The sequence below is a fragment of the Aethalodelphis obliquidens genome, unplaced genomic scaffold, assembly GCF_003676395.1.
Source record: "Aethalodelphis obliquidens isolate GAN/ISIS:26980383/991018 unplaced genomic scaffold, ASM367639v1 scaffold26, whole genome shotgun sequence".
Taxonomy (NCBI): domain Eukaryota; kingdom Metazoa; phylum Chordata; class Mammalia; order Artiodactyla; family Delphinidae; genus Aethalodelphis; species Aethalodelphis obliquidens.
This window is the reverse complement of record NW_020837970.1, coordinates 15,029,729-15,053,857: the sequence shown is the minus strand read 5'-3', so window position 1 is coordinate 15,053,857 and position 24,129 is coordinate 15,029,729. Positions and strand designations below refer to the sequence as shown.

Genomic DNA, 24,129 nt, shown 5'->3' with positions numbered 1-24,129 from the left:
CAGGGCAGGACCCTCAGCCTCCTCCCACTCTTCCAGGAGGGGAGCCTCCAACCTAGAGCAATGGAGTGGGGTCCCCTGGGGAGGCTTTGGGGAAACAGGGCCTGGGGCGGTGGGGGGTGGGGGGGAGATGGCAGAGCTTTAAGAGATAAGCAGATGGATGAAAAGGCCACATCAAAGAGAAGGCATGTGAAACCAGATCCCCAGGGCAGCCAGCTGTCCCAGCACATAGTGCTGGATGCTCCCGCTGGCCACATCTGTGTCAGAGCCGTGGATAGGAAGTTCAAACCCCAGCACAGCCGGGGGCCCAGGCTTCAGTGAGGAAACGGTCCAGGGCGGGCGGGAGTCCGGCTGGCGGCTTATGGATCCCGGCCGTCACCACCCTGAGAGCACGGGCTCCCAAACAAGCCAAGCTGGATTCTCCTTCCAGCTGTACAGTTTCCTCACTGTGTGTCCAGGGGGAGCTCACATCCTCTCTCTGAGCCTAGGTTCACTTATGTGTGACCCTAGGATCCATCCCAGGTCTAATATGTCCCCCAACCTTTCATGAGCACCTAGTATGTGCCAAGCACGATGCTAGTTACTGGGGATACAGCAGGGAACAAGGAGCCAAGGGCTCTGCTGGGAGGGCACAGTAAGCGAGGAGACACACTACAGTAGAAAGCAGGATCATCTCAGGTGGGGAGAGATGCTGTGCGATAAACCAAGTGTTATGATAAGAGAGGCTGGGTGGGGAGGAGGTAGGGGGCGGGTACTATCTTAGCAAGGTGATCAGGGAAGGTTTCCCTGAGCAGGTAACTTTTGAGCAAAGGTCTGATGGTGAGATGGAATCAAGTGGGACCACAGCATTCCAGGCAGAGGAGAAGCAAGTGCAAAGGTCCTGAGGTAGGAATGAACTTGCTCCATTGGAGGACAGAAAGAAGGCTGGGGCAGAGGGAGCAAGGGGGTGGTGGTAGACATGCGCACTGAGCTTGGGGCCTGAGCCACTGAGAAAAGCCCCTGGTCCAGGTGGGGACTAAGACCATGAACCCATCATTTAGGTTCCTCTATCGCTCTGGTTTCCAATGTGGACCTAATTTCCCTCCGAAGGAGGAGGAGCCCCTGCTGACAATGGGAGACATGATGCCATCAGACTCTGAAACTGGGGCTTAAGCTGGGAGGCGGTGGGCAGCAAAGTGCATGGAGGCCGAGGAAGAGTACTGGTCAGGAAGCACCTCATTTGAGGAGAGTTTCTTTCCCTCCCACTGAGGAGGCAGGAGGACCATCTGTCAGTTTATCCCCACAGTGGAAAACGCAAGGCAAGGAAACCTGAGTCCTAGTTTTTCCTATGGCCTCTCCAGGCTCTGAGCCCCACTCAGCCAGGAATGTTCTTTCCTTTCTCTCCAGGGAAGTGGGTGTCAGTTATTCACACCTCAGTATTGAAGGGTCTACCTACCTCTGGTGCTTTTTTTCCCAGTACCTGTTTGAAGTCAGGGTTTTCATTGAGCGGCAGGGGCTCAGGGGGAGGGGATGTGATTCTGGAAGGCAAGCCCTGTGTGAGGAGGGGCTTATGCCCCAGCCCTCACACAGACCCACTGAGAAAGGTGTAAGTCTCTCCTGGTCACAGAGGGGAGGTTAGTGACCGCTCCAAATCCACGAGCAGCTGGACTTGAACCTGAATCTTTCTTACTCCAATGCAAGGGTCTTGCCCACCATGCCATCTGCTTCCTGGCCCACAGTTTCACTGAGGACCTCAGTCATTGAGACAAGGCCGGAAGAGAGGGGGTGGGGTGAGGTGGGGGACGCACCCTTTAAATAAATGGGGGGCAGAATTCTGCAAGCCGCTGAGGGGAGGAAGTTGCCCAGGTGGGGCTTGGAGCTTCCTCTCCAGACTTCTCACCACATCCCTCTGCAGCCGCGGCCCTGCTGTCAGATGGGGAAAGTCGGGATGTAACGTTGGCTCTGCTGGGTTCAAGTCCCCACGCTATCATTTATCAGTGATTGACCTTATGGAAGTCACTAACCCTCTGTGCGCCTTGACTCTCTCCTCTGTAAAATGAAAATGGTGACCCCTGGGTCTCCCGGGACCAAGAGGGGGTCCTGAGAGCGCAGGTGGGTGCAGCACTTTGTAAATGATAAGGCGCCGTAAAAACACCAGGGTTATTACTATTATTTTCTCTCCGGTTGGTTTGGACAGACAAAACAGAAAACAATCCCAGGCACTCGCAGAACAGCCAAGAGAGGCTGGATGTCAAAAGGAGCCTTACTACAGACTGAAGGAAACCAAGGGACAGCAAACAACAAACACAGCCGCCCCATCCTAGCCCACAGTACAGTCGGGGGTCTGGATTTCTGGCCTCTGCCCATGCCCGGCCCCAGGTCTTGCTGGCCTGGGCCCCAGAGGGTCGGCCAACTCTTCACACTTCCAATCACCAACAAAGCTAAATGCTCCTGAGTCCTTAGAGATCACTCCCCTCCCCTGAAGCAGAGAACACATCTAGATCCTGTGCACAGCAGATGAGGACTGCTCGCTCCAGCTTAACAAAATACCCAACTCGCTTCCCCCTAAACTCTCCCCGGCAAGTGTCTGCACATGTGTGCGCACGCATACACCACACACACACACACACACACACACACACGCACGCACGCACTCTTCTGGGGAATCCAAGCTCATTTCTTTCCTTTCAGGGGCCTGACAGAATGATCTAGTAAAACCTTCCCCAATATAATCTGCTTAGTAAATTTAATCTCCACAACCCCCTCCCTCCACCCAGTTGGCTGGTAGTCCTGCCCCTGAATACTCCTCTGGGGACCAGCCACACAATGGCATTCTTGGGCAAGACCTTGTGCCTCTAGAAGGCTCTTGTCAAGCTGGCGATTTGCTCCCTGTGAGAAAGAATCAGCTATCATGTGTCAGTTTATCAGCTGAGCGGAGAACCGTACCCTGAGAGTTGGGCAGGGGACTGCTACGTTTGATGGCAGGTTGCCTTAAAGAAAAACGTGGAGGAGGCACGGTATAGAGGGTATATAGGGCTCGGGGAAGCCCTGGTTTGTGTGGGGTGGGGCACAGGGGGATGGCTGGGGGAGGGAAAGCTCTGGACGAGGAGATGGAAGGCTCTGCCATCTGCCTCCTGTGTGACTTTGGGCAGTTTGCGTGACCTCTCTGAGACTCGCAGTCCTCATCTCACAGAGAGTTGAGAGGAGGTAATTAGACCATATCTGGGCAAGGCCTTAGTAAACTGGGAAAGGCTGCCCTGACCTGCAGGCGAGTGAGGCATCCAGAGGGGCAGGGAGAATGGGGGAGGACCCTGCCTGGTACCGACTCGACCTCGGGCCCCTCTGGTGGCCGGCGGCAGCAGCAGAGTCTGGGCAGAGGACAGGCAGAAGGGGCTGCAGGCTGAGTTTCTCCCTCCCACCCCAGGAAGGGTCACCCTATCCAACGTGTCCGAGAGGAAAGAAAACATGCGTCTCGGCCTGAGCCTGGCCACCAACCCCAAGGACAACAGCTTCCTGGTAAGAGCCACCCACCCACCCACCCTCCCTCCGAGCCCTTCCTGCCCCACAGGCCCTCTGCTTGGGGCTGCGAGGGGCGTGTGGTGGCTGAGCATGGCCACCCACCGGGCTACCTGTCCGCGTGCGCTCGGGGAGCAGCCCCTCCTCTGGCTTCCTGCCTGTGCCATTCTGCCTGCTGCGCCCTAAACTTCAGGGGGGTACAGTTCAGGCAGGAAAAAGGATTGAGCCCTTTCGTGTACCTTCCCTTTGGGGCTGGGGGGAGTGCAAAGCAGATAGCCTGCAAAGGAATAAGAATAAATAAAGATATTCAACAGTCCAGTGGTAGGGGCGTCTGTCCTTTCCTTTGGGGAGCCCAATTTGCAAGGCAGAGGCTGAATCTCTGCTCCAGAATTGATGAAAGAAACAGGACACACCACACACCCTGAGAAGACTTTGAGGGGAAGCCGTAAATGAGCGAACTCAGATTTACTACAGCGGAGGGAAGGATACAGAGCGATGGGCCACCCGGACTGCATAGGATCAGATGGGAAAGCTTCCCAGAGGAGCTTTCTGTTTTGTTTTTAAAGAAGAGGCTAGTCTTAGCAAGGAAGAAGGAGGAGGGGGTACTTGGGCTGAGGTGGTAGAGACATTCATTGATTTAAACTATTTTTTGAGCACTTACAATAAACGGAGCCTGATGCCAAGCACTGGGGATTCAGCAGTCAGCAGAACTCCTGCCCTCCTGGAGCTTACATTCTGGCTGGGGGAGAGACGATAAGCAAATGAGTAATGTGAACATGATGTTGGGACAGAAAGGCAGCAGCGGGCTGTGCTGGGAGATCTCTGCACCCCGCCCAGGCGAGCATATGCAAGCTTTGCACACAGTGGGAGAGTACGGGTGGCGTGACGGATTGGCACCGCCTGCCCCTTGCCATCACGTTTGGGTGAACCACCACGAATGTGGGTGAGGCTGGAACTGATAGTTCCTAGAGTAGCTGCAAGAAGGTTTCCGAGAAAAATTACCCAGAAAGCCCAGTAGAATGCACTGCTCATTTTAAGATGGGAGGGCTTGTGTCATTCTCTGTTCTCACCCATCAGTTCATTTCTGTTGACACATGAGACATCTTGGGTGTGAAGCATCAGACACATCAGGGCAGTGAGACGACTGGGATGCTCAGAGACTTGACAAGAGCATAGTGGCTCTGCCAGGGAAAGTCCTGAGGTGCCTCGATGTATGGTTGGCCCACAGCCCTCATCATCCCCCACCGAGGGCAACAGGACCCCTGGCCCTGTCCACGCGTACTTGTCAGGGGCTTTGGTCTGACCCTATTCTCCCTCTGAGGCTCCTTGTCATACGCCTACTAACTTGATTTCACCTACTTCATAAGGTGGGATGAAGGTCCAAGAGGGATGGTGTGATACAACCCCTGGGGCCTCTGTGGGTAGGTTAAGACCCTAGTTTATAAATAGCAACTTTTGTTAACTCATTCACTCATCCATTCACTCATCAGCCCATCCCCCAACCAAATGTCCTTCCCTCTATTCATCTCTCCATTCATTCATCCACCCATCTGTCTACATGTCAGTCCACCCCCTCATCCTCCCATCTAATCATCCATCCTTGCATCCATCCCCTCCCACATCCATCCATCATCCATTCATCTATCCATCATCCATCCATCCATCCATCCATCCATCCATCATCCTTCTAGCCCTCCAGCCATTATCCATTACCTACTCTCCCATGATTCATTCTCCCTCACTTCCAAAAATAATTTACCAGAGCTTCAACAAAGGACACAGATAATACAAAACCTTTAAAATCTGAGTTTAAAAAAAGAAAGCTAATTAAAGAAAGGGATTGGAAGTGGAATAATTATTCTTCCAAACCAAGGGAAATTAGAGCACAAAATTTAGTCCTGAGTTTTCCAGCAGAAGGACGAAAATGGAGGCAGAAGCTGGGCTTTCTTTTTTTTTTTCGGTACATGGGCCTCTCACTGTTGTGGCCTCTCCCGTTGCGGAGCACAGGCTCCGGACGTGCAGGCTCAGCAGCCATGGCTCACGGGCCCAGCCGCTCCACGGCATGTGGGATCTTCCTGGACCGGGGCGCGAACCCATGTCCCCTGCATCGGCAGGCAGACTCTCAACCATTGTGCCACCAGGGAAGCCCTGGGCTTTCATTTTTAATGACCCTTACTCTGAGAGGGACTCATCACTCAGTCTGTAAATGAGGGGCTGACATCAATATTTTTGGTAGCAAATTTCAGAGAAAGAGCAGAGACGTTCTTTTTCCTTTCCTTAGTAAGAGCCATGGGCATGTTTTGGGTACCCTGTCCTGGAGGTCTGCCCAGAAATGACCTTCAGGCGACCTCTTCAGAAAGACCCTTGAAGGGTCCACTCCCATGGATGACAGTGCTTTCCCGCATCCTGTGTGGTGGGCAGGGGGAAGGAGAGTCACAACCTGATGATGGGGTGGAGAATGGGACCCTTGAAAAGACAACAAAGGAGGACTCTAACGTTAGTTTTTCTCCATTTCACCTGAAACCAAGGGAACTAGTACATATTACAGCAAGAGAGATTTCAGTTAGACTCAAAGAAGACCTTCTAAATCCTAAGGATAACAGCACTCAGATGGAGGATTCTGTCTTGGGTCTTGGAGGTTGGGACTGGGCCGAAGGCTATTGGGCTCGGACCCTCCCTGACGCCCCCCCGCTGATTGGGGGGTCCATGCTGTGCTTCACAGGCTTGCAGCCCCCTCTGGTCTCATGAGTGTGGGAGTTCCTACTACACCACAGGGATGTGTTCACGGGTCAACTCCAACTTCAGGTTCTCCAAGACCGTGGCCCCAGCTCTCCAAAGTAAGTGGCTTCAAATATGCAGACTTGGACTGAGCGACCGACAGTCCATGGGAGGCTCCGAGCTCCGGTCACCACTATCCCATGGCTACAAAGCAGAACTTGGACCCTAGCCCCGCCCTGCTCCGGCTCTCTGGGTAACCTGTGGGGTCATAATCTTGGCCCACCCTCCCGGGGCAAATGAGCTAAGGTTATGAAGACCCTCCTGGCAGCCAGAGAGGCTCACTGCAAACCCACCCTGAGCGAGGAAGAGATTCCTGGCCCACCATGTCCATCAGGCAAGCTGCGTACTGCCGAAGTCTGGGGACATCGTTCACTTAGACTATAGTGTGCATGGTGCCCTCTGATGTTACGGGATGCAGCTGCCCTGTAGGTGGAGGGCCAAGGAGGACAGAACTACCCCTGGTGATAGTCCCATCTAATCAGTGTTCCTGGACATGAGGAAGCGCTGCCCAGCTTTCCCAGAGCCTCATGGAACACAAAACCTCCCAGTCTCTCCCCACCTGCCAGGAAAGTCTGGGGAAATAACGCTCAGACCTTGCTTCCTGCAAGCCCAGACTGCTTGGCTGCGAGCCTCACTATTTCCTGTGGGCTCACCACCAGCACCCAAGCAGCTGCTGCCCGTTTCATTGAGGGTGAGGGGATTAGCACTTCTGGCTAGAGGCAGCCTCCCTCCAAGCACCAGGGCCCAGTCGGAGATGGGAAGGTGGTGCTGGGGGGAGGGAGGAGGAAGGTCAGTCCAACAGGGGCTGGAAAATGGTCCCCTTAGGGGCCACGAGGAGGCGTCGATTCTATTCTTACAAAACGTCAGCGGGAGAGGCAGAGGCAGTGCCGGGGCTGGGAGGAGGCTCGCAGCCAGTCACGGGAGGTGTGTCACCCCCTAGAGAGGTTCTTTCCTCTGGGCCAAGGTGTGACCATCTCAGCCTCCCAGAATCTCCTGTGGCGGAGACCTCCTTACCCCGCTGACCAGCAGCCGTGCCCTGGGAACTCAGCAGATCCAGATCCCAGGGCACCCCCCCCCGCCACCCCTGCCAACACCACGGAGGATCTAATTCAGTTGGTCTAGGACCAGCCGCAGGGCGTGTGTACGTGCGCACGTGCGTGTGTTTCAAAGGCGTGTTCTGCCATGTTTAGCAACCACAGAGGTTCTTCCCAATGTGTCTTAAAATGAAAAATTTGAAATCGTAAGAAAGAAATCACTAATAATAAATGCGTTCTAATAAAATTGGCTTTAAAATAAAAGAAACCTGGCCCCTACCAGTAGATGAGAAACCCCTCCTAGTCAAGGAGTTACTGTCTCGTGTCCTTGTGGCTGCCGGCACCACACGGCGCTCCAGCACATGGCGCTGCAGCACATGGCGGGTGCTCGGTCCACAGGTGTGGGGCGAAAGCACGCTGGAGAAGGACAAAGCTATCAGGCACCGTTAGCCTGGAGGTATAGGGCCATCACATGCTGCGTGCGGCGTGTGCAGACGAGACCAGAGTGTACACACAGCTTCTCCTAAAGCGGAGGTGGTTCTGAGCATCCAAACGCTTCTAAAGTGCTCTCCCAGACACAGAACCTGTGCCAGGCGCCTAGGCTCAAAGCCACCACCTTCCCCTCCTGGTGAGCTCTGACATCGACATACTACTACACCTTCCCGATGCAGGAGTTACTGGAATGGTTAACTCACAAAGGCCCCTGCTGTATTGCTGTAAAGTAGATTTGAAAACAGTGTGAAATTCTCCAGTAAAAATAAGCAGATGCCCAATATTTCAATGTGGCACAGTATAGTGTATATCGTATCAGATTGTATCATCTCTTATTCAAGGTAAGTCCTGCTGTTTCACAAACAGAAATAAGTTACTTAGATGTAAAGAAGTTTTTTAATTTGTTAGGTTACCAATGTTTCATGTTTTCTTTGTTGCTTTCTAGTATTCATTTTAATTTGGTATTAATATTACAAGAATATAGAGAAACCTTCAGGCTCAAAGCAGCAAGATAATGACCTGATAATGTCATTGTTACATTAACAAAGTGGTTTGGTTAAAAAAAATAATAAAAAGAGGATAAGCTAAGATTCTTGAGCATTTACTTGTGCTCAGCCCTAGAAGCATCACCTTGTTAATTCCTCGTGGCAATCCTCTACTATCGTTATGCCTCTTTTACAGAAGAGAAAACCGATGCCAGGATGTTAAGTAACTTGCCCAGGGTCAAAGCCGGGGGTCAAACAGTCTGACGCCAGATTCCACATTCCTAGCTATTACACCGTGCCTCCCTCCTAAGAAGTGAAACCCATTCATTTGGGCTGAAAGTGGTAATGCCAGCCTACCCATTACAGTAAAATATACAATAATGAGGTACTGATTTGGGCACTGTTGGCTGCCTACCAAACACTGGCCAGCTAACGGCGGTCAGTCCCTGTGGAGGAGCAGAGGCAGTAGGGCTCCATTCATGCTTTGTTCAGACAGCCAGTGCAGAACGGTGGGGCAGAGCCAGGAATTCCTGGGCTCCTCACTCACATTGCCCAAATGAATGTTCAGCCCAAGGACAGCTCCCAGGCCAGGCTTCCCTGGGCAATCATCCAGGGGATCAGAGATTTGCAGACATGGGCTCCTTGGGTAGCTGTGACCATGTTCCCACTTCCCAGGGTGCCAGACCTACATGGACATCATCATTGTCCTGGATGGTTCAAACAGCATCTACCCCTGGGTGGAGGTTCAGCACTTCCTCATCAACATCCTGAAGAAGTTTTACATCGGCCCTGGGCAGATCCAGGTGAGTGTGGTTGGGACTCTTTCCTCCTCCAAATAAGGCCCCCCCCAAAACCCATGGCAGATGCTGCCTTGGGGTGGGGGGGAGCATCTGTACATGTGCTAGAAAGGTGTAGGTGAAAGGGCTAGCCTCAGGGCCCTGCAGCCCAGGACACCCATCTCTGCTGGGCACATCAGGGGACGGTGTAGGGGAGGCATCACTGAGTGGGTCAGACACTGTCCTCTGGGATAGACACCACATATTAACAAAAACTTTGATCAGCCAGAGAGTGAGAAGACACTAGCACCCTGCTGGGTGAGGCACAGGGGAGAATGAGACACTTTGATCTTGGAGAAGAGACAGGGGAAGAGGTCAGCGCTGCCGGCACATATTAGAAATGCTGCCTGGCTAACGAGGGGGTAGGTTTATTCCGTATTGTTTTGGCAGGCCAAAGGAGGACCGATGACTAGAACTGACAAGGTGGCAGATTTCAAGTCAATCTAAGAAATTATTTTGTAACAATTAGAGCCATTAAAAGGGGAGTGGGCTTTCTCATGAAGTAATGAGTTCCCCACCACTGGGAGATCATCTTTTAGGGTACGGTGGATGAAAGTCCAGCATTGGAAATGCACTTGTACCAAATAAACTCTGTGGGCCTATCCGACAGTGACATTTTTTCATTCTAGTCCTACTATAGGTAGGTTTTTGCTTATTCTTTAAGGTTTTTATTTCGAGGCTATTAATATTTGAGTCTTATTAATATTTCAAACTTCTCTTCCAAATTTGAAAGAACCTTAGTTCCAGAGTTTGGTGAACAATGCCATGGCCCTCCACCCACACTGCTCCTAAGATTTTAGACTTCAATTCTATGCTCCACTTTTGTCTTTTTAAGTAAGAAACTCAATCTGCTGGGCCTTTCTTTAAATCACAGTCTCCTCTCTCAATATGCACCTCCCACCTGCCTCACCAAGCCAGCCATTCATTCCTGGAACTGTGCAGAACCTGCTTCCCTTCTGCTTAGTTCCTCTCCCTTGGGAAGGTCCCCAGCCCTCCTCACTCCTGAACCGTCCCAGAGATGACTCCAGGAAACCTCATCACCAAAGGGCCAGCCTTCAGGGGTCAAGATGTCCTGTTTCCCTCCCCTCTAACTTGCAGGTTGGAGTCGTTCAGTACGGAGAAGACGTGGTACATGAATTTCACCTCAATGACTACAGGTCTGTAAAAGATGTGGTGGAAGCTGCCAGTCACATTGAACAGAGAGGAGGAACAGAGACCCGGACGGCATTTGGCATTGAATTTGCTCGGTAAAAAAAAAAATAATTTTCTAAATCTCAGATACTGTTACAGTTATCTTTTGCTGCCCCACAAAATCTAGTATCTGGAGAGACAATAATTAATCCCTCAAAGTTCTGGGCATTGGCTGGGCTCAACTGATCAGTTCTCCCTTGGGTTCTCTCGTGTGGTTGAAGGCTGGTGTCAGCTGGGGCTGTTGTCATCTGAAGTTTCGACTGGGCTGGACATCCAGCATGGCACACTCATGCGGCTGACAGCAGATGTTGGCTGTTGGTTGGGAGCTCACCTAGGCTGGTGATCTGAGCACCCACACGTAGTCATGTGGCTTGGCTCTCTCACCGTGTGGCAGCCAGGCTTTGAGAGGAAGCATCCCAAGAGTGAGTTTTCCAGGAGATCCACACAGGAACTCTGAGACTGCCTATGACCTAGCTGCAGAAGCCCCAGAATATAACTTCTGCTCTAGTCTTTTGATTGAGCAAGTCACTGAAGCCAGCCCAGGTTCAAGGGGAAGAGAATTTAATTTCCCCTCTTGATGGAGGAATGGCAAGGTCACATTACAGAAGAGCATTTTGGGGCTGGGATTTCCAGTCAACTTCAGGAAATATGTTCTGCCACAGAGACCCTATGAAAAGTGTGTGGGTTGTATGAGGGCAGAATCTTCTCGTGGGGTGTTGGTCATCAGTAGAATGCAAAGAACATAGTTAAATCTAACATCTGAGATTGTAGAGCAATGAGGCTGTTCCCTTAAACATCACACCAGAGCTCACAATAATAATGAATGCTATCTCTAGTCATCCAGACAGGTAGCTACATGCTTATTCCAGTAACTCTGTCATGGCTCAGAACACTGTACTCACCCCCACTGGAATCAGTGAATGATTTTTAAAGTCAGTTCCTCCAGATCTTTCCAGCTGTGGCCTAAACTCCTACGATAACTATGTCCAAGACATTTAGATTTTAAATGTATAAATTTTACACCTACGAATAGGAGCTCTGCTATGTTCATTGAGACCACCGTCCCATTACCTTATAATCCCACCTCACGTAGGGTTAGTCGAATGTAGCATTTAGCAGAATGCTACAATGTCAAAGCTATTTAGTAGTAACATGATTTCATGTGGTCAAAAGATTAACTCTTTTTTTTTAATATTTATTTATTTGGTTGCACCAGGTCTTAGTTGTGGCAGGCAGGCTCCTTAGTTGTGGCTTATGGGCTTCTTAGTTCTGGCATGAGAACTCTTAGTTGCGGCACGCATGTGGGATCTAGTTTCTGACCAGGGATCGAACCCGGGCCCCCTGCATTGGAAGCGCAGAGTCTTAACCACTGCACTACCAGGAAAGTCACCCAACTTCACTACTCTTTATGATTAAGTTACTGCTCCACCAGTGTATTTCTGTTCACTGATAAAACCTGCTCAAGCATTTTTCCTAAATGAGCATCCCTCTGTGTAAAGATGGCTCTTACTCACCCTCATGAGAAATGGGCCCTCATGGGGGTGAGTCCCTGAGACCCCAAGCAGGCTCTTGTGAAGTGGCCAGGGCAACGGAGGAAGCCCACGCCCACTGAGCTATCAGTGAGAAGCTAACTGAGTCCCACCGGGATGGAGCACACTGCTTCCATCTCATTTCGCAGCCCCTCTCCCCCAGGTCTAGTGTGTGTGACTCACCTAGTAGTTTGAACCATCATGACTCACGAGCACTGCTGGGGTGTGCGATCTACACCTCAAGTGAACTTTGAACTCTAATCTTCCCGGCCAAGTCTGGGTCCCAAATTACAGCTGGTGTCTTTTCAGGTAAAAGGTTTTCTCTCCTCACTCAGCTATTCATAATGCATTTTTTTTCTGTGTACCTACTAAAGTACAAAGATCCAGGCCATGGACTTGAGGGGTTATAAAGAGGGTAACCCGTGACCCCTGGTAAGCGTCACCCTAACTCAGTGAGGATGAGAGAGGAGGGCTCCAAGGGAGGGATCAGAGAGGACTGCCAAGATGGGGGATATCTGACAGACCCCAGGATTACAGCAGGGAGAGTTGGAGAGAAGACATTCCACAGAAGACATTCTGCCCCAATAACGGCAGAGGAGAGGGAAAGCTGAGGAACGTTTACATTCAGAGCCTTGCTCTGAGCATGGTTCGTGTTGGGGAGTAGTAAACCCTGCAGCTGCAAAGATGGTTTGGAGTCAGATTGTGAGAGTTATAACGTTGTAGGTAAAACAAGCATGATTGGCCCCTGAAGGTTCTTGAATGTCATCATCAAATGTGCGCGTGAAGGTGAGTCTGGCAGCCATGTGTGGCTTTGAGGGGAGGGGGCAGGACAGTGCTGCAATGCCACCTTCATTCACTCAACATTTTTTATTGAGCATCTACTATGTGCCTCACACTGTTTTAGACACTTGGGATAGATCAGTGAACAAAGCAGATAAATATCCTGCCCTTGTGAAGCTGATATTCTAGAGGGTGAGGCAGACAATAAGCAAAAAAACAAAAAAAAAACAAATAAATAGCTAGTATGCTAGAGGGAGATACAAGCTATGGGGGAAAAATAGAGTCTGGTAAAGGCAGTCAGGCAGGTTGGGGAGGGCAGGTATTTAATCAGCATTAACCAGGTAGTCAGGGAAGGCTTCACCAAGAGCTGACATTTGAGTGGAGACTTAAAGGAGGTGAGGAAGTTGGCCAAGCAGGTGCCTGGCATGGGAGGTTCCAGAAAAGGGAGCAGCTCAGATAAAGGCCCTAAAACAGGAGCATGCCTGGTGGTTCCAAGATCAGTGAAGATTCCAGCAGGAGGAGGAGCTCAGAGGGATTACCAGGGGTTTCGCAGGCCATTATCAGGACCTGGGAGAAATGGGAGCCAGGACAGGTTTTGAGCAGAAAGGAGACGTGATATGACCTTTCTCCACGGGGTCACATTGGCTTCCAGGTTCATGGAAACTGTCGTGAGTATAAAGCTTTCACTGCATTCCAGGAAGTTACAGTCTGATTTACAAAGCAACAAATCCAAGTCTTTTACACAATACAAATTCACAATTTTAAATCTGATGATTCATGCCAATATTTATGCTATTACAGATTCTTGCAGATATTCACACCATTCCACTCTATGGAAATATGATCCTGAAATTTCCTTGGCTCCATATGTAATAAAGCCTGCTCTTCCCCTGCCATATTTTTTCTTCTGGAGTTTTGTTCCTGGACCTGGCCCTCCAATGAAGTCACGGAAGCATCTCGAGCGTCCTTTGAAGGACTAGCAGCATTCTCCCTCCACTGAGTCAGGCTTAAGCCCAAAATATTCTCTGTATTTTGTCATGTCAAGTGTGCCTCTGCCCCCCTTCAGTCCACGCCTCACACTAAAATTAGAGGAGTTTTTAAAGCCAGCATATCCAGAATATCATAGAATTGCTAAGAGAATGGCAGATGGTCTGTTTCTCTTAACTGGTAGCTTGAAGATGCTCTGAACTAGTTTATTCCAAGTTTTGTGAATTCCTTAACATCTAAATCACGCACACCAGCTCATCAGCTTGCTGTGTAACAAAAGATTCCCCTGGTAACCAAAGCCTTAGGGTGATGGGATTTAACCTGACATCATGGTGCTTGAACCTGTGGGTCAGACCTTTGAGGACTCACTGCAGCGTCTAAAGGTAACATTTATTTTTAGGTCCTTATTGAAAAATTCAGAACCTCATGGTCTGAAGAAGAGTTGGCCTCACACAGGCACCAAGAGCCAGTGATGGTTCAGGAGCCAATTTTTCCTGCTTCGTAGTCACCAGCTCCAAGAGTCCATAGAGCGCCAGCCCCCCGGCTCCTGGTTGGACTGCCCGGCAGGCAGGCCAAGCACCTGCTCCAGCCACTGAAAACAAAAGAAAAAGCAAGAAAGAGAAATATTTGTCATAGAATTTTATATTTAACAGTCCCCAAAGTAGAATCAAAGTGGTTCTCCTGGGAAACGTCGGAACTTTGTCAGGCTTCGTCACACACGTTTTATGGAACGGCATGGTTTAGCTGTTGAGTTGCTCTGGCACGTCACCTTTTCAGAACTGAGGGAAGTGGTTCTCAACTCCGATGTTCATTAGAACTTTTGAAAAATGCTGGTGCCCAGGCCACACTCCAGAAATTCTGATTTCATGAGTCCAGGTGGGGCCTGGGCATCCCTTTTTTTTTTTTTTTTAACTCCCCAGATGATTCTAATGTGTGGCTGGGTTTTTGAACCGTGGAATTAGGGCCTCTAAAGGTCTCCACCTGACCCTGAACTCCCCTCCCAGACCCACCCCGTCCCCCTGCTTCCCCAAAACAGCAAGATCAGGACTTGAGAGGGGCTTTTCAAAGTCACTCTTTAAAGACAAGCAGATCTAAGACGCATCTGAGCAGCTGGCGAACGAGTAGTTTGGGCATCTCAATCCAGCTTCTTTGGTTCGAGGTCCCAACACCGTGTAGGGTTGCCCAGGGGCTTAGCCCTGGCTTCGAGGCAGTAGGAGCGCCAGGCCTGCCCCATCCCCACCTTTCTCTGTGACCCTCCCCCTGTGCTTGGGTTCCAGCTCAGAGGCTTTCCAGAAGGGTGGAAGGAAAGGGGCCAAGAAGGTGATGATTGTCATCACGGATGGGGAGTCCCACGACAGCCCAGACCTGGAGGAGGTGATCCAGCAAAGCGAGAGGGACAACGTGACCAGATACGCTGTGGCCGTGAGTCCTGTCCTGCCTGTCCTGCCCCTGCCCACCCTCTAGAGGCTTCGCCATCAACCCCTTGGGGACTCTGGGGTGGGGGGTGGTTCTGGGCAGTGAACCAGCCACCCAGGCCCTCAGATGGGCCTCTCCTTGTTACACCTTCTCCTAAAGAGCGGTTGAGAATCTCCTTTCTGTCCTGCCCAGGTTTATCTGCAACAGCTGTGGGGTGTTTTTTCTCCATTGCCAGGGAGGTTCTGAAACCTCCGAAAACTAGAAAACACTCCCAAGCCCCAGAACCCTGTCTTAGAACAGGGTCCGAGTCTGGGGCCATGGGTGTGTGGGGAGGTCTGTGCCATGTCCCGGTTTGTCGCCCCTGCCCCTGTTCCCTGGCAGGTCCTGGGCTACTACAACCGCAGGGGGATCAATCCAGAAGCTTTTCTAAACGAAATCAAATACATCGCCAGTGACCCCGATGACAAGCACTTCTTCAACGTCACTGATGAGGCGGCCCTGAAGGACATTGTCGACGCCCTGGGGGACAGGATCTTCAGCTTGGAAGGTGAGCGCTGCTTCTCGAGAGGGGTCCAGGCTCCTGGGCTCACGGCTCCTGGGCTCACAGCAGGTGAAGCCCACAGAGCGAAATCCAGCCGCCCCCGCCCCCCGGGATGGGAGGGTTTAGCGGGAGTCCTCCCTTTGTGATGACCACTAACACTGGAGCGCTCCTGTGCTGGATGTGAGGCTCTGCACTTTCCAAACAGCCCCTCCTTTTACTGTGGAGGAAACTGCAGCTCGAAGGGACCAAATGACTTGCCAGAGCTCCGACAGCTCAGGAAGGAATTGGGGTTTGAACGAGCATTGCCAGACTTAGCAAATATAAAATACAACATTTGTGGCCGACTTGTACTAAAAAACCATTAGTTGTTTGTCTGAAATTCGAATTTAACTGAGCGTCTCGTATTTTATCTGGCAACTCGAGTTGAGCCCAGCTGAGCCAGGCTCCACCGCCTGAAACGCTCGCCCCCCAAGTCCCACTGCTCCCACTCCACCTTTTTGCGGGGTTTCCTCAGATTGCCTCCCTCCTTAATAATTCAAACTCCAGTTTTGATTTGCGTGGGTCTCGTTTGCACCATATATTGCTGTAGAGGGGCCCTTGCCATATTGGGCTCTACCATATGGGAGGATTTTCAAAAGAGATAGAGGGCAGCATCCCAGAGCCCAAGCAGTCTGCTCTGCACTGGAAATGGCGAGCCACAGACACAGGGAAAGAGAAGAAAAGCCCTCATAACCCATGATAAAGGAATAGAAAGTATGAACCTGTTTGACCCTCACCTTAGAATTAAACGTCCAAATCAGTGAGTTTATTCTCGAAATGGTCGCCTTGCGTGACGAGAACATTGGCTCCAATGACACATCAGGAGGCCCTGTGCAGGGAGGACCTTTCAGCACGCATGGGATTCCTTTGCAAATCTGTGGCGGTGACAGGTCTTCCTCCTAAGGGTCAATTTGATATTTGGGAACCATCCAGAAGCATCTGGAACCAAATCTGGTGAACAGTAGGAATGAACAAAGTGGGAAATTCCATTTCTTGCCAACAATGCAGATTATTTCTTTCCGTGCACTTTTCTGGATCTTTCCCCTTCGTTGATATCCCTATAGTATGCGTGCCCTGTAATATAAATCGTTTCAAGTCCTTTTCAGCAGGAAGTGAGCTGCTAATAATAAACCTACACGGCCACCTGGAAGGTGCCTGCTGCTGGGGCAGATGAGCTGGTTCAGGCCCGGGGCCCCCTCTCACCTCCCTGCAAGTGCTTCCGGGTCACAGGTGCTGGGGACTGAGCTGCAGGCATGTCTGGTGCTAAGAAATCAGGTGCGGGGCTAACATCTTTCTGTCCCTCTGTTTCAGGCACCAACAAGAATGAAACCTCCTTCGGGCTGGAGATGTCACAGACGGGCTTTTCCTCTCACATAGTGGAGGTAAGGACGGGTTTAGAGCTGCCCTCCTGCCCTCTCACTCTTCCCAGTTCTCTGGGTCATCCTCTCCCTGTTCTTGGGCTGTCTCTCATCCCCCTTTCTTGGGGTCTCTCTGCCTCTCGTCTTCTGTGGGTGGAAGAGGGATGTCAAGGTCATCAACTTATAATAAGCTGTCTCAAGCCCCCCCCCCCATGCATGGGGACGTGTCCCACCAGGACCAAGGGTCCCATTCAGTCCATAGAACTTCATGCAAAAACTAGGTCAACATGGCGAAACCACTTGCCTGGGCTCTAATAGTGCCCTGCATGCCCCAGGTGGCCTGTGTGTGCAGGGGCACGGCCCTGCAACGATGTTGGGAGGGTGTCCAGATGTGCCAGGTGTGCTCTGGAAGGCAGCCCACGTGGGCTTCTCTCTTTGCGGACTCAGCATCGTGTTGCAGAGGTCCCAAGCAGACATATGGTGTCACAAGGGTCATGTTCTGTCTGGGGCATGTGCTTCACCTGGTTCTGATTCTCAAGATGAGGCTGAAACCTTATAGGATTGCCAGAGGGACAGAGGAGTCCGTGGCTGCATGTTTTATAAGCTGTTTGGGGTATAGCCCCGCCTGGGAGTACCATGCAGGGAAAGCCTGTGTTGTCAGTATCAGCACATGCCCCCGTGGCATGCTTTGGACAGACAGGTGTCCTGGGTTTGCGTGCATAAGCTCTGCCCAGGCTGGCCCCCATGGGAGTGGACTTGCGCCTCCTAATTTGCCAGAAAATGCCTATCAGTCCATCCCACTTATATATCACTTTCAGTAACCCACCGAATTCTCCCAACTCCTCTGTGAGGTGGACAGGGCAGGATTCCTTGTTCCCAGTTTCCAGATAAAGAAGCCAAGTCCCAGGAAGGTTGAGTGACCTGCTGAAGTGACAGAAGTGAGGGAAATATTAGTCTCATGCTCTCTCCCCAACAACGAGCAGCTGCTCCGTGAGAGCATTTGGAATCTAAGGGGGCCTCAGTCATAGATCTCAAGACGGAGGGAGGGGGACAGATGCACAGCAGACAGCAGGCAGATGGATGGAAATGCGACTCACACTCAGCGTTTCCTGAGCTGCATCTGGACTGTCTCGTGCCTGCTTGAATACAGCAAAATATAAATATAACTGCCCTATATTGATAACAGTCATGTAATATGTGCCGAGCACTTTAATTTTTCCAGAAAATTTCTGTGCCTCATTCATGCTCAGAAACAGCCCTGCAAAGTAGGCAGATGGTAATAGTTGTCCCATTTTAAGTGGTTATGTCAGCAAATCTTTTCACTGCCTTTTCTGTGCTGGGCCCTGTGCTGGATGCCAGGAGGTTCAGAGGTGAGAGCCCTGCCCTCAAGGAGCTCCCAGTCTGAGGGTAAGGGGCCGAGTACCAGGAGGGACGAGGGCATCCATTCGTACAGGTCAGGCGGCCAGTCCTGTGCTCCAGCTGGACTAGCCCTGGTCTCCTGACTCTGGGGTCAGGGCTGATTGGAAAATGCAGCCAGGAAAATCAATTTCATTAAATCCAACAAGCATTTGTCAAATGCAACTAAGGTATCAAAAGGAAGCGGAAATTATTCTTGCCAAACAGGAGTCAGTTTGCAAACAACGCAGAACCGCAGTCCTGAGCTTGGTGAGTAAGATAACAGAAACTACAGACTTCTCCTGGGTACAGGCATTCAACTTCAGGAGGCCCCCCCATCCACGGAGCCCCTGTGGAGGCCCCCTGCTCAATGGGGAACCACCTGGACTCATCTAACACTAATTAAAGCAACATGTGATCAGGATCTTACAGAAGGAAAGGTCCAGGCTAGGGGAGAGGGGTGTCAGGGAAGGATCGGGGGAGGCTGGCACTCGGGCAGGCCCCTGAGGACAAGGATTTCAGCAGCCATGGGTGGCAGCAAGCAGAAGAGAGGAAGCTGTGTGCACAGGCCTGGGGGAAGTCTGAGCACAGACGGGCTTGGGGAGCAGGTCTCGGAGCAGCCCTGATGTTGGGGACAGCAAGAGAGAGTGAATGTCCCACGTCTCCATCTTCCATTCCGAGGTCATTTTTCGAGCATCTCCCCGTGTGCCCAGCTCTGTGCGAGGCACTGGGGATGTATTGGGTTGGCCAAAAAGGTCATTCGGGTTTTTCCGTAACATCGTAGGGAAAAACCCGAACAAACCTTTTGGCCAACCCAATATATAGAGAGACGAAGGTAACATTTCAGCTGACAGCAGCTCACAGTCTAGTTAGGGAGAAAGACTCTTAAATGACTCTTAAATGTCTTCAGTCTCCTGCTTCTAATACTGTGATCTGTGTGTGCCCAGGAATCAGGGAACCTAAAGAGAAGGGAGGTTAAGACAAGCTTCAGGGATTCAGGGGAGTTCAGCTGAACCCTGACAGTGGCCCAAGCAGCAGAGTGTGTCAACAAGTTGAGTCCTTGCAGGATCAATGAGTTCCCCGGCTGCAGGGGAGAGACCAGGAGCTCAGAGCCCCAGCTTGTTATTGAGGTCAAGGTCATGTGCTGCCCTGTGCAGCTTCTTCCACGTGCTCAACTCTTGTTCCCTTCTCCTAATCAGAGAAACCAGGGTGCCTCTCCCCACCCTGTAGATACAGACCCCAATTCTTCTATCACCCCATGTCTTGTTTTCAAGTGACAGACATCTGGAAGTTTTTATCTGGTAGGACTTTGAAAGAGACAGTGATTACATTTGAATCTGAGACTCTTTTATACTTTTTTTTTTTAATTTTCTAAATGAATAAAATCCTTCCAAATCCAAAGGAATTGTGCAATGATGGTGGGCTGTCTGGAGCTCTGACTGACCATTGGGTTGCTATTTTAGAGCACAGAGGTTTTTCAGTTCCAGGCTGCTGATGCCATCATAATTGGCCACAGGGGCTTCCCTGGTGGCACAGTGGTTAAGAATCCGCCTGCCAATGCAGGGGGCACGGGTTCGAGCCCCAGTCCGGGAAGTTCCCACATGCTGCGGAGCAACTAAGCCCGTGTGCCACAACTACTGAGCCTGTGCTCTAGAGCCCGTGAGCCACAACTGCTGAGCCCGCGTGCCACAACTACTGAAGCCCGCACGCCTAGAACCCGTGTTCCACAACGAGAAGCCACCGCAATGAGAAGCCCGTGTACCGCAATGAAAAGTAGCCCCCTCTCACCACAACTAGAGAAAGCCTGTGCACAGCAACAAAGACCCAACGCAGCCAAAAATTAATAAATAAATAAATTTATTTTAAAAATAAAATAAAATAATTGGCCACAGCTGTCCTGTCCCTCGGAGTCCAACACCACAGCTCTCAGGGTCAGTCGGACCTCTCTGGGAAATGGAGACAGGAAGGTCTGGCCTTTCAGCTTTGCCCAGAACTGGTCCTGAGCCCAAGTGAGTCCATCTCCTGTGTGAACCCTTGGGCTCCATCTCCCCTGGAAATGCTCCACAGACAGCCTCAGGCAGCTGTTTCCTACAAATGTGCTGAAAGGGTCTTCAACTGCCCTGGGCCGGTTGAGCTGTCAGAAGGAAAGATCCCTAGTCCCAGGGGAAGGACCCAGTAGAATGTTCACAAATGGCAGAGGAAAGGCCCAGGGTCTGATAACCTGGTCTGCTGCCATCTTACCTAGCAATGAAAGAAGCCTTCAAGTTAGGAAGGGTGAAAGCAACAAGAGGAAGGAAGGACCAGAGCCCAGGTTAGGAGAGGAGGCCCCAAGACCTTCCCTGGCCTCCGGATGCACTAAAGCTCCAGGCCACAGGCATTGCATTCCAGGCTGATGGCCAAAGTTCAGAGCTGCTGGGCAAACCCAGGGACCTGGAGCCCCAGGAAACTCTAGTCCTGATTAGCAAAAAGGGGAAAGAGAATATTCCAGAAATTACCATCAGGAAAATTAGCTATGGATCCCTGGCCACATTTCAGAACGGATTTGTAAGCCAATGGATTTGTAAGCATTTGGAAATGAATGCAAAGGCCGCTAAGTGCCGGCTGCTTGCTGAGGTGATGAACTCCCTGTCAAGCTGGGTAACCAAGAAAAAGCTGCATGAATCTGCCAGAAAGCTTGCAGAAGGGATCCATACCTCTAAGTCTGTCATCCCCATGGGCCACAAGGTGTGAAGGAAGGAAGAGGACCATATATAATTGATGCCTGTGGTGATGGATGGAGCTGCAGGGGAGCCCCCTTCCGTGATGGACTCTCCTACACTGCACTCCATAAATCTCCCCAACACCAAAATTGTACAGAAGGAAGCAGTTTTATTAGGGTGGGTCTTGTCTACACAAAAGACTTGACCACTCACCCAAGATGGGAACAGATGATTTTTCCTTTAAACTACACACTGATGGTCCGGCAGGCCCGGCCTCCGTTACATTTGAAACAAGCCAAGGGGACGGGTTGCGGGTGAGTCTTATTCCCAGACCAACAGCCCCAGCCACCCGCTGCCTCTTCAGCCTGTGCCCTTTTCAGCAGCCCTCCTGGGGCTATGGACTGGCTATTATGTAAGGTTCTCAGCTGTTGAAGCCTTAAAGTTGCCATCTTTCCTAAGAGTTTTGCATTTGAATTCGCTTTGCATATCTGATTCAATCAAAAATAAAAGAAACTCATCCATAATGGTGAAATGAGGGGTTGACACCTAAAGGCTGTAAAGCCCTTCTGAGTCCTCTCAGCCCTAGGTGGTGGACTCTTGCCCCTGCCAGCTCTGGGGCAGGCAATCAGGGCTGCCCCCATATGAGGCCAGGACATGGTAGCCAAAGTCTGTCACCATGCTGGTCTGGATTGTTTACAAGTTGACTCCTGGTGGCAGGAATCATTTCTGGTTCATTGAGGTCCTCCGAAGCCCAGCCCCATGTCCTCAGGCTGTGCCCTGGTGCCCAGCGCCTCACTCCTGGGCCTTGTTCCAGGACCTCTGAGTAGAAATAACCCACCCTCTGATCTGGAATGAGTAGTCAAGTAACAGCATGCCCTTTGCTCCCCACACCCGCTTCTCGACGCCCCCTCCTCGTGCCCTGACCACTGTCTTCCAGCACCACGAATGGTGCGGGACCCCTCTCCACAGAAACGTTGCAGGCCTGTTTCTGAGTCTTTCCTGCCCAACCCCATCTAAGCCTCCGGGCACTCATCCCTTCCTCAGGCTCCACTTGAGGCTTGTTGAAAACATCTTCTACTGAGAGAATCTGAGCAGCTAGTTAAAGCATAACCCACCCTCTTGATGATGCATTTGCCTTAGAAGGGGCTCTTGGGAACAGAGTCCTGCCCGCCCCATGGCCACTCTGGTGATGGACATGCAGGCAAGGGAGGCTGGGGGAGGAGGCCAGCCCTCGGTGCCCTCTAGGTGGTCTCCCTGTGAACAGAACCACCAGGGGCCACCTCCACCTGCCTCCACAGTCCTGCCTCTCCAATGCCAAGAACTACTAGCATCTGGTGTTCTCATTCCATTACTACCAGGCCGGAGGAAAGCACTGCCTGGCCGTGTGGCCTCAGACAGATCATTTAACCTCTGTGAACCTCAGTCTTTGAGCAGATGTCTGAAAAGTATGTGTGGAATTGAATCTTGAGGCTTGGAATTGGAAGTGTGCATTTCGAGACTTCCTAATAAGTCAAGTAAGGTTTTCTTAAAATCCTTTCCTAACTCCACCATGCACCCACCCACCCCCTCGGCTGGTCACCCCCTCCAGTGGGTCCTCAGAATAAGTCGTCCTTGCCTCTATCAGATCATTCCTCACAGGCGGCTGTACTGACTCATATGTAGGTCCAACGTGACTATGAGATCTGATTCTTTGACTCCTGCCTCCCTGGAAGTGCTTTATGGGTGAATTAATGAATGAGAAGAACTACTATGTACCCAGTCCTTATTGGCTGCCAGGTGCCCTGCCAAGGATTCAAAATGCTAGCGCTCACCACAAAACGATTTACAGCTGAGGACCCTTAGGCTAGGCGAGAGTGAGGAACTTTCCCAAGGTCACACAGCTAGAAGTTTTGGAGCTAAGTGGAACTCAGGAACGTCTGACACCAGAGATCATGCTCTAACCCCCAGGCCAGGGATTCTCAACCTCTCGACCCCTTGGGCTGGTTACTTCTTTGCTGCGGGGCTGTCCTGTGTGTCGTAGGTGCTCAGCAGCGTCCCTGGCCTCTACCCACCAGAGGCCATAGTAACCTCAACACCACCCCCAGCTGGGACAACCCGAGCTGTTTGCAGGCACTGCTAAATACTACCTGGGGGGCTAAACCACCCCCAGCTGGGAAGCACTGCTTCCTGTGCTGGGGATGTGACCCGACCCTGGCTGGGGACAGGGACTAGCTGGAACATGGAGTTTGGGGAGATATGGCCACACACCAGGGAGCACTCAGCTCAGCTGGGAAGGTAACACTGCTGCAGGGCTGGTCAGAGGGCAGCTGAGAGCTGAGCTGGCAGGATCTGATGGTGAGTGCCAGGCTCAGGTAAATACAGGTACAGGTCGTCCTCAGGGAGGGCACAGACTTGGCCTTCGACCTCCTGAGGGCCACCAAGCTTGTGTCCTCATTTCTTCACAGAGCACCAGGAAAGTCAGCTGGTGCCGAGAGTCCATCTGTGCAAGGCCACCCAGCTACACCCTGGTAATATCTGGTGGGGGCCCCAGAGGCCTCGTAGGAAAGGAGGCCGTAAGTCAGGGAGCTGGTGCCAGGCCTGGGGCACGGGACACGGCTCTTCCCCAGATGCCCTACTGTTTGTTTTCCAGCTTGGCTTGTATGCCTGGCTTCTTCTGTCAAAGCTTTTGTCCTTTTTTTCAGCTCCACCCTTCCAGATTTTTTCCCAACTCAAAATGTCTGGGCTCCCCCAACTGGAAAAAGATTGTGACAACCTGAGGTTTGCCTTGGTGGCCGTGGCTTGCCCTCTCAGCCCGCCCACTCCTCAGTGCGCCCTCTCCACACACAGCAGGGCCCCCAGGAGACCCTGCTCAGGAAATGGCCTCTCACTAGAGCGCAAGCCTAGAGCCACTGCCGGGTAGAATGGCACAAGGTGAGAGCCTGGGACCCTCACCCTTGCCCAGTGCTGCCAAATGCAGAAATCCCGATGGAATTCCCCAGCCCCACATGTGGTGAGTCAGCATGAGGTCTCCCCAGCTGAATCCCAGGCACCCAGGTTGAGCCAGCCCTTCTCAGTACATTGCAAAGGCTTCCGGTCAT

The 24,129-nt window shown here is 51.5% G+C and overlaps 1 protein-coding gene across 2 annotated transcripts in view; it reads left to right on the top strand.

Annotated features, from left to right (window-relative positions):
• Nucleotides 1-24,129, top strand: part of ITGA11 (integrin subunit alpha 11) — a 124,533-nt gene that overhangs the window by 62,400 nt on the left and 38,004 nt on the right. For both annotated transcript variants that reach the window (XM_027123429.1, XM_027123428.1), the window contains exons 4-10: nt 3,401-3,492; nt 6,215-6,329; nt 8,957-9,084; nt 10,216-10,364; nt 14,882-15,026; nt 15,402-15,567; nt 16,912-16,982. In XM_027123429.1, the coding sequence (XP_026979230.1) occupies nt 3,401-3,492; nt 6,215-6,329; nt 8,957-9,084; nt 10,216-10,364; nt 14,882-15,026; nt 15,402-15,567; nt 16,912-16,982 (866 nt within the window). The remainder of the gene's footprint in view (nt 1-3,400; nt 3,493-6,214; nt 6,330-8,956; nt 9,085-10,215; nt 10,365-14,881; nt 15,027-15,401; nt 15,568-16,911; nt 16,983-24,129) is intronic.